General features: G+C 23.9%; 1 protein-coding gene across 1 annotated transcript; it reads right to left on the reverse strand.

Annotated features, from left to right (window-relative positions):
* Nucleotides 1-411: 411 nt before the first annotated feature.
* Nucleotides 412-8,287, reverse strand: LOC134835549 (protein PFC0760c-like). The gene is made up of 10 exons (XM_063850428.1): nt 8,174-8,287; nt 6,399-6,580; nt 6,199-6,249; nt 6,006-6,053; nt 5,853-5,909; nt 4,804-5,148; nt 4,671-4,748; nt 1,532-1,703; nt 670-1,186; nt 412-558 (listed from the first exon to the last, which is right to left on the reverse strand). Exons 2-10 carry the CDS (start codon nt 6,577-6,579, stop codon nt 412-414), a joined length of 1,596 nt encoding a protein of 531 aa, XP_063706498.1. The 5' UTR covers nt 6,580; nt 8,174-8,287.
* Between the last annotated feature and the right edge of the window lie 1,520 nt (nt 8,288-9,807).

Consider the following 9,807-nt stretch of genomic DNA (forward strand, 5'->3'; position numbering starts at 1 on the left):
AATTTACTAAATTTAATTAAAAAACTTTTTTAGAGTATATGATCAAAATTTATTCTCGAGATAAGTTATAAAAATGACATAAAAATAAATATTTTTTCTACTTCTAATATTCCTTACAACCTAATGAGTTTTGTCAAATGAGTTTTATATCACGTATAAAATAAATAATTATTAAAAAAAAAATTGCCAGATTGAAAAATTCCATTCTCCTTCATATTTTTTCCTTTTTTTTCAATTCAAAAATATGAGAGAAGAAATTTTTCAATTAAAATGTGATTAAATATAAAATTGGTGCAATATGAATCGAATTTTCGTCTCTATCAAAATTCGACTCTATTCGTGATTTGTTAGTAATTTAAAGTAAAAAAAATCTAAATGCGTGATAAAATTGTGCAAAAAAAAAGTGTTTATCTACATCGTTTTGTTCTTTGGCGGTGGTCGGAGCATGTTTCGTACTGCCGATGTGAGTTTCTGTGAGACGAGAGGTGCAATGTTAGAACTCCGTTTCCACACATATTCCCGTGTTCTATCGTGATTGTCGGGTGTATCTACGCGAACCTACAAAATTAATTAAAATTAATTCAAAAATTCGATGGGCAAAAAAAAAATTTTTTTTTCAAGTGATTTTTTTTTTCATTTGATAACTTTGTACATCACTCGTTTCGGTACCTGCTTTGGTTGTTGAACTTTGATGCTGTGAAGAGATGCGGCTCCGTTGACAATTCTCAAAGTAATGCGACCAATCATTTCTTGCGTTGTTGCTGTAGCAAGACGTAATTCGCGTTTTGTGCCTTTTCCGAATTGTTTTTCGACTTTTAAGATCAAAGGACCTAACAAGAAGTTACTTTTGACGGAAGTGTAGTCTGCCATTTGGTTAACTTTTACGTTTCCGCTGCGTTTGATGCTGCTTAAGCCGTATAAAGTTCCCTTGGGACTTGGGCGAACGTTTGTTTGTTTCGGTTTTTGCTTCGATTCAGGACGAAGAGTTCCGTGATTGCTGTTTTTGTGCTTTTTTCGTTGACGACTCGACTCTTCGGAAGCATTTTTGGATTCAGCAGAGACATTTGCGGGTTTTTCTTCAATTGATTCAACGCTCGAGGTTTCGTAAGAGACGGAAGATGTTTCGAGAGAAGGACTTGCTTCGGAATTTGGTTCTTCACTGTGACCTCGACGTCTGTTGTGAGATCTTAAATTTAAAAAAAAAGTCAGGTGAGAAAAAAAATTTAAGAAAAAAAAATAAAAAAAAAAAATTAAAATAATTTAAATAAAATTAAATAATTAAATTTATTAAATTAAAATTAAATAATTTAAAATAATTTAATTTTTAAATTAAAATTAAATAAAAAAAATTAATAAAACTATTTATTTAAAATTATTTAATTTTTAAATTGAAATTTAAAAAAAAAATAAAATTTATAAAAATAAAAAAAAAATTTAAAAAATTAAAAAAAATAAAATTTAAAAAAATAAAAAAAAAATTAAAAACTTAATTAAAAAAAATTAAAAAAAATTAATTAAATAAAATTTTTACCTCTTATTTTCCTTGCCTTTGTTATTTTTAGCTTCAAAATTGGTCAAATGAACGCTCACAGGATCGTATGATCGCCCAAGAATCCGATTAATTTTGCCGAAAATTTGATCTACGAAGCGATTATATTTTTGAACTAATGCTGGAGGAGCAGCTGTTGCATCTTCAATTGAACCTAAAGGAATTTTATCGAATTAAAAGATGCCAATAAGGAAAAAATTACTCAAAAAATTAATTTTAAGTTAAAATATTTTACCAGATTTTGTAAAAAAAAAACTTTTTTTTTTGTTAATTAATCACAATGTTAATTAGTTTCAAGCAGAAGAAAAAGAAGATGATCGATGTTGTGTTAGATGTTTTGGTTTGGTTAGTTGAGTTATTAATCATCTGAGAGCAGAGCCGATCATGTCACATGTCATGTTGTTGTGTTTATTAGTGTTGTTGTTTGTTGTTGTTTTTGATGTTTTTTAATTAGCGCATTTTAAATTTTTTTATTAAATTCGTGCAAAAATTGTGCCAGTTTGTGTTTGTGTGTGAAAGTGTTGTTTAATGTGAACTCAAAGTTGAAAGTAAAAGTTGCATTAAATTGTTCAGTGAAGTGCATGTCGTGCTGATGTTCATGGGAGTGTGTAATAAATGGTTCGAATGTCACGATCACGTTCATGTTTTTACGCCAATTTTGTAGGTTTTCGTTTTTGTATGAAGATGAAGGTCAGTGAACTTTAGAGAAAAGGGTTGCTTTTACCGAAAATTTTGTTTTTGAAGATTAAAAAAAATAATTTTAGTAATAATTAAGCAAAAATTTAAATTAATTTCCAAATTTTTGTTGTTTAAGGTTTAAAATTTTTTTTAAAAATGAGAAAAAAAATTATAATTTAATTTTTTTTTAAATTTCATGGTATTAAAAAAAATGTAAAAAAATTATTTAAATTAAATTAATTTAATTAATTAAATTAATTATTTTTATTTAATTTTTAATTTAAGTAATTAATTTTTTTATTTAATTTTTGTAAATAATTAGTGAATAGAAAAATTTAAAAAAAATAAACTTTTAGTGAAAACGTGAAAATGAAATAAAAAGTTATTTTTTCTTGAATTTCATCATTTACAGACGAAATTGAAATAAATTCTAATTTTGCTTCAAATATTTAAATTATTGATAAAAAAAAATTTAGTAATTTTATAAAAGTAAAAAAAAAATAATTAAAAAATTAAAGTAATGAAAACCAAATTTAAAGAAATTTAATCTTAATTTTACAATATTTACTTTTAATAATTTTTTATATTAAAATCTTTTAAATATTTAATTAAGTTTTTAATAATATTTATTGAATAAAAATATATGAATAAAAAGTTTTTTTTAGTTAAATTTCATCATTTACACTTACAGGCAATGTTTAAATTAATTTTTCAAATTTATTCAAATTCAAATTAATGTAAACAAATAATTTTTTATTATTTTTAAAAATGAAAAATATTAATTTAATGTAATTAGAATTCATAAAAAATTTAATTTTAATTTTATATTTAATAAAAATGAAATTAAAATTTAAATATCATAATTTTCAGGAAAATAATGCTATAAAATTTTAAATAATAAAATGAAGGTTATTAAAAATAAATATTTCAAAAAATAAAATTATTAGGTAAATATTTAAATATATAAATTTAATTTCACTCATTTAAAAATTTTAAGAAAAATAATTTTAATTTTATCAATAATTTTTTAAATTTTTTGTTTTAAAAATTCAAATTTTTAAACCTTCTGAATTAATGTAAAGACGAAAATTTCATTTTTTATTAACCCTTTAAAATTTTATGAACTCGAAATTTCTCAAATTTTCTTCAAAAATAATAAATTTTCATTAACTCAACATGCAAGCAATTATCATTAAAATATTTACTCAGTCAAACCACAAAATAAATTCTTCTGCACCGCATGGACCGATAAATTCGCTTCTTCTTCTTCTTCACACGCCGTGAATATTAAAATCAACAAGCTTCGGGAGAAAGTAAACAAAAATGTCGTGTCGTACATGCGCTCGTAGAGAAATTGTCAAGTGTGATTCGTTTATTTAAATCAAGAGTATGCAACAACAACAAAACCACATGTCGTTGTACTACTAACCTGAATTCTGTTTTTTTTTTTTTGGATTTCCTCTGTGGCATTTTTTGGGCGATTGGAATTCGTAACGATATTTCCGATTGACAATTTCGGCATAAATTAGAAGAGATATGGTAATGAGCAAATTTTTTTTTTTTTTTGGATTAAGGTCAAAATTTCTTTTCGTGTGTGAGAATTAAACACAAGCAAAACTAATCAGTCCAGAAATTTTTTTGTGTGTTAGAAAAAAAAAGTTGTGTGTGTATGTGAAAGTGTGTAAAGTGTGCTAACTACAAGAAGTATAGAATATTAATTAAATTTTACTGTAATTTTTTTGTACATCATGTTATTAATGTTGCATTCAAGTTAAATACATCACTATTTGCAACCATTAAAAAATAAACAATTTCTGAACCGTTTTTTGCTTGTGTTTTCTTGTCTTATCGCGAAATTATATTAAAACAACCTTTAATTATTTTTTCAATCATTTTATGTAACAGACAATTTTTTTTCTTTTTTTTTAACATATAACAACAAATTTTGACAAATTATACAAAAAAAATGGCTTGATCTATTTAACTTCAATGCTCGTGAAATGAAATTTGAAATTTTTTTGAAAGTTATTTAGACAGAATTATTGACAGATACTCTAAAATAACAGATCTAAAGCTAAATTTTATCTAAGATTGAAGATTTACCTGTCAAGGTTGCACCATTCCGAGCTGAGTATTTTTTTTTTTCGTTTTTTTTTAATTTAAAATAATAAATAATTTAATAAATTAATTGGAAATAAATAATTTTTTTCGGGGAATTTTTTTTGATTCAATTTGAATCATCGCATTTTTTTACATGTAAAATGGGTCAAAAGTCTTATCACCGTTCCGTAAGTTCGATTCGCGCGTTTTTTTGCTTAGTTTGCTTTTTTGACGGGTTGTGCCTTTTGTGGTGCACCCTTGATAGGTTGTGTGGATTTCTTTGAGTTTTTAACGTTAGCGGAGTTCTTTTGGCGACGATGTGTCTTTGCGCTTTTTGACTCACGTGCTTTGCGTGCCTCAAGTACGTCTCCCAAGTCCTCGTCCAAATCCTCGTCATCTAAATCGGCAACGGGCGAAATTGCTATAATTACCACTTCATGGATTTCAGCGATTTTAGGCATTTTCGCGGGACTTACCATCATCCAAGACGTCATCGAGTTCGTCGCTCTCATCGTCATCGTCATCTTCTTCTTCGTCGGCTTGAACTTGATTAACGGCAGCAGTGGTTTGTTGGGCAGTACCTTGTGGTTCGGGCTCCTTGGCGATAATGTCGATGTTGTTGTCGACATTTGTGACGCCATCGGCAGCTGCATCGTCAATTACGTCGCCGGCATAGTCTTCAGCAACGAGGGGCGAGTTGTCGTCGCCAACTTGGATGGTTGGGCCTTGGTTGGCAGCTTGAGCAGAGTCTTGAACAACTTGTTGTTGCTGGGCGCCAGTTGAGGGACTGACATCGTCATCGTCGTCGTCGTCGTCGTCATCTCCTGAAAAGAAAAAGAGGTAAATTTTTAAATTAATTAAAAAATTTATAAAAAAAAAATATTTAAAAAAATTAAAAAAAAAAATGAAAATTTAACAAATTATTTTAAAAAATTAAAGAAAAAAATTTTTCAAAAATTTTAAAGAAATAATTTTTATAAAGTTTTAAAAAATGAAAAAATTTAATGAAAATAATTTTTAAAAAATTTAAGAGTACCTAAATTGTTTTCATGATTTTTTTTAAAGGATAATATTTTTCAAAAATTTAAATAAAGATAATTTTCATGAATTTTTAAAAAATATAAAAAAAAATAAAAAAAAAATTTTAATTTTGAAGTAAAGATTTTTCACGAATCTTTAAAAAATAGAAAAAAATTAAAGAAAATATTTTATAAAAATTTAAATAAAGATAATTTTCATAAATTTTTAAAAAATAAAAAAAAAAAAAATAAGAAAAATAATTTTTTAAAAATTTGAAAGAAAATAATTTTTATGAATTTTTAAAAAATAAAAAAAAATAAATTTTTAAAATAAAAAATAAAATAAAATTAAATTTTTAAAATTATTTAAAAAATAATTTAAAAAATTTTAAAAAATAAAAAAAAATTAAGGAAAAATAATTTTCATGAATTTGTCGACAATTTAACTAAGATTCAATATAAATTTATATTTTTAAATATTAATTAATTAGAAATTATTTTCTCACCTCCTAAGATATCATCGAAAAAGCGCTCAAAGTAATCTTCGTCGTCATCATCATCATCTAAAAACGCAAGAAAATTACCATACAATATTCAGATTCGATCGAAATTTCCGTTTAAAATCCAGATTAGCACGCGATTTTTATTGCGAAACTTACCATCATCTTCTCCATCGTCAGCAGGGGAGTCATCATCGTCATCGTCATCTAAATTTTTTTAAAGTAATGTGAGAAAATAATAATCTAGGATTCATTAGTCGTCCCATTTTTGCATGAATTTTCCATTCCAACAGGACAAGGGAAGGGGATTCAGTGAAAAAAAGGGATTTTCTATTTACAGGAGTTCACTTACCATCATCATCGTCGTCGTCTAAGACGTCAGTGATATCATCATCTTCATCGTCTGTGGAAAGAAAAAATATTGGTAAATATTAAAAAAATTAAAAATGCATAAATTCTTTTCCAATTAATCTAAACCAAGCAAATTTTATTTTTTTTTATTTTTTTTTAATTAATTAATTTTTTTTTTAATTTTTAATGAAAAATTCTTACCATCATCATCCTCGTCATCGTCATCATCTCCGCCGGATGGCACAGCTCCGCTTTGTTGTCTCGCCTCATTCGGTACAAATTCCTTAACTTCTTTACTTTTCTCTACAATTTGAATTGGGCTAGCACTAATTGAGATAATTAAGCAGCTAATTGCCACAAGAAAAACTAATGATAATCTCATACTGCCGGAAGGTGAGAATTATTACATGCAAAGAGAAAAAAAGAGAGAAAAAAATGTAAATTAGATCTTGTTAAATAAATCGACACTTAAACGGTTAACGGAACAGCAGAAGAAAAAATCTGTTAATTTTAAAATTATTTAAATCCCTTCTCGTTAAACCATCATCATCATCAACAACACTTTTTCTCATAAATTTTTATTGATTAGCGTTTTCCGGTAGAAGAACCTACTTTTTATTCGTTTTTTTTTTCTTCTGTAACCCAATTTATTATCAAAATATTCAAATTCTAATTTTTCTGTCAATCATAACTCAAAAAAAAAACTTTCTTTTTAAACAAATCAATACAATGTTCGAACCCGGACACACTTAAACAAACATAAAAAAGAAATTCGTTTCACTTCTTTAAAAAATATCAGGTATGTACGGTACTTATGTATGGTACAGTACAGCGACAACTAGTCACCGATAAAATTGGTATCAATATCAACTTTTTTTTTATCATCGATCGAGCGTCGTTTGCTGCGATGGATCAATAGGTTGTTACAAGTTATGAAAAATATTTAAATTTTAATTAATTTAATTTAATTTTTTTATTAATTAAAAAATTTACTTAATTTATTTTTTTTTATTAATTAAAAAAATTAATTTTATTTTGTTCATTAATTTAAATTTAATTTTTATTAAAATTATTTTTTAAAAAATTTTAATATTTTAATTTTTTTATTTTTAAATTATAGAAAAATATCATAAATTTTTTTTATTTACTTTTTTAAATTTCTTTTTTAATTAAAAAAAATAATTTAAATTAAAAAGTAATTTTTCAACTTTGAAAAATTTATTTTTTGATTTTTTTTTAAATATTATAAATAATTTAAATTCAAAATAATTTTTAAAAATTGATTTTTTAAATTTTTAAAAATTTATTTGAATTTTTCTTATTTTTTTTAAATATTAATTTAAAAAAAATTCAGAAAATTTTGAATAATGAAGAAAAATATAAATTATTTTATGTTTGAAAAAAATAATTTTTTATTCGTAAAAATTTATTTTTTATGATTTTTTTGAAAATTTTACCAAAAATATTTCAACATCTTTAAATTTTTAATTTTTCACTTTAAATTAATTCAGAATTGTTCAGAATAATTTTTCTCACTTGTAACAACCTATCGAGATATTTTTTTTTCAATAAAGCCACAAGAGAGTGTGGCATTGACTTTTTCTTTTTTACATTTTACTGTTCATTAGCATTGACACATTAACACATATTTTGTCTTTATTAAAATTTCCATCATTTTTTCTCATTATCTTCGTTCCTCATCATTCTTCGATCAATATTTAACGAGAGAAAAAAAAGACAAGTTTAATTCCATAATTCTGCCCGTTATAATCGATTCATAATTTTTTTCTTCTTTATGTAATATAATCCAGTTAAAAATATCCATTTATGTGTTGTTTACTCGAGTATGAGATTTATTTTATTTTTTTTTTGCGATTGAGGGCAATGCACTTTTTTTATTTGATTTTTTTGTGAGATGCTGTTGATGATGGTGATGCGTTTTGTCCTTGAACTTGTTCACTGGTAATTTCACTTACTTTTTTGTTAATTTTAGTAATTGTTATTGATAAATAAAAGAAACGATTAACAAAAACTTAAAAAATAATAAAACGAAAAAATTATAAGAATTTCTTCGGACGAACACTCTTTACTCCACAAATTCAAATCAACAAATATGAGAAATTTTACATTATCTTCCCTACTTATATAGCATTACATACTCGATACGAAAAAAATATGTTCGTGTAGCTTTGAGAATGTTTGTGGCTCAAAGTTGTCTTGTGTATGTATGAAATTTTATAATTTGTATGCCTTTTTACAATAACAACAACAACAACGCCAAACCAATACCAAGTCAAATCGAAAGAAGCAGAAGAAGAAGAAAAGCAGCAACAACAATCAGGCTGAGCCGTGCCGTGCATATCGCATCTTCTTGCTTCACACACATATTCTCGCGCGACTCGATTGTTTCAAAGTGTTTGTGTTTTTGGTGTGTTGCGTTAAAAAGACACAAAATGTGTGTTATGCTGTTGAATGCATGCATTGATTACCTGTATCTAGTTTATGAAACCAAATTAAGTTAACTTTCTTGTTGGCTTGCTCAGACGTTTGTTGTTTGCCACTTGCAAACCGAATTCGTGAAAGAATTGAAGACGACGACGACGTGCATTGCTGGAGAATGGCATTGAAATGAATTTTCAAGGGAATTTTTTCTTTATTTGCTTTGAATATATTTTGAAGGTTAAGGAGTATGGAAAAAGGATAAATTTTTATTTTTTGTGAAATCTTTTTTTTAAATAATAAGGATGAAAATTTTAGTTGAAATATACCAGACAACTCCATCTTGGATTTTTTAATGAAAAATTTTTAGTTTTTAATAATTTATAATTTTTAAAAATTTTTTAATATATTTTTTAATAATTTTTTTATATTTTTTTAAAATAATTTTTAATTTTTAAATTTTTATTTAATTTTTTAAAAATTATTTTCACATTTTTTGTTGAATTTTTTTTTAAATAATTTTTTAAATATTTTTAAATATTTTTATATTTTTTAAAATATTTATTAATTTTTTTTTATTTTTTGTTGAAATAATTTGAAAATTTTTTGAAATTAAATTAACAATTTTTAATGCTATCAGTTTCAAAATTTTGAAAGCTCTTCAAATAATTTTAAAAATTTAAAAAAATTTTTTTTTTTTTAGTAAATGGAAAATTTCTTTAATTTGATCGTTTAAAAATTATTTTCAAAATATTTGACATAATATATTTAAAAAAAAAAAAATTTTTTTTTTTTGGAATTTTTTTTTTTTTTTTGAAAAAAATAATTTTATATTTAAATTTATAGTTTCAGGAATTAAAGTAATAAAATTTAATTTTAATGGATTAAAAAAAATAAAATTAAAGTGATTTTTAATTCTTTGATTGATTTTCAATTTTTTTTATTTCTCAAATTGATTTTTAAAAATAAATAATAAAAAAAAATTAAATTTAATAATTAAATGAAAATAATAATTTTTTTGAATTAATTTAAAAAAGAAATAAAAATTATATTAAAATAACATAAAAATATAAAAAAATTAAATAAGGTAAAAAATAAAATTTAATAATATATTAATTAAATAATTTTTTTTGAAGTAAATTAAAAAATAAACTCTAAAAAATATTCAACT

Source organism: Culicoides brevitarsis, chromosome 3, assembly GCF_036172545.1.
Source record: "Culicoides brevitarsis isolate CSIRO-B50_1 chromosome 3, AGI_CSIRO_Cbre_v1, whole genome shotgun sequence".
NCBI lineage: Eukaryota > Metazoa > Arthropoda > Insecta > Diptera > Ceratopogonidae > Culicoides > Culicoides brevitarsis.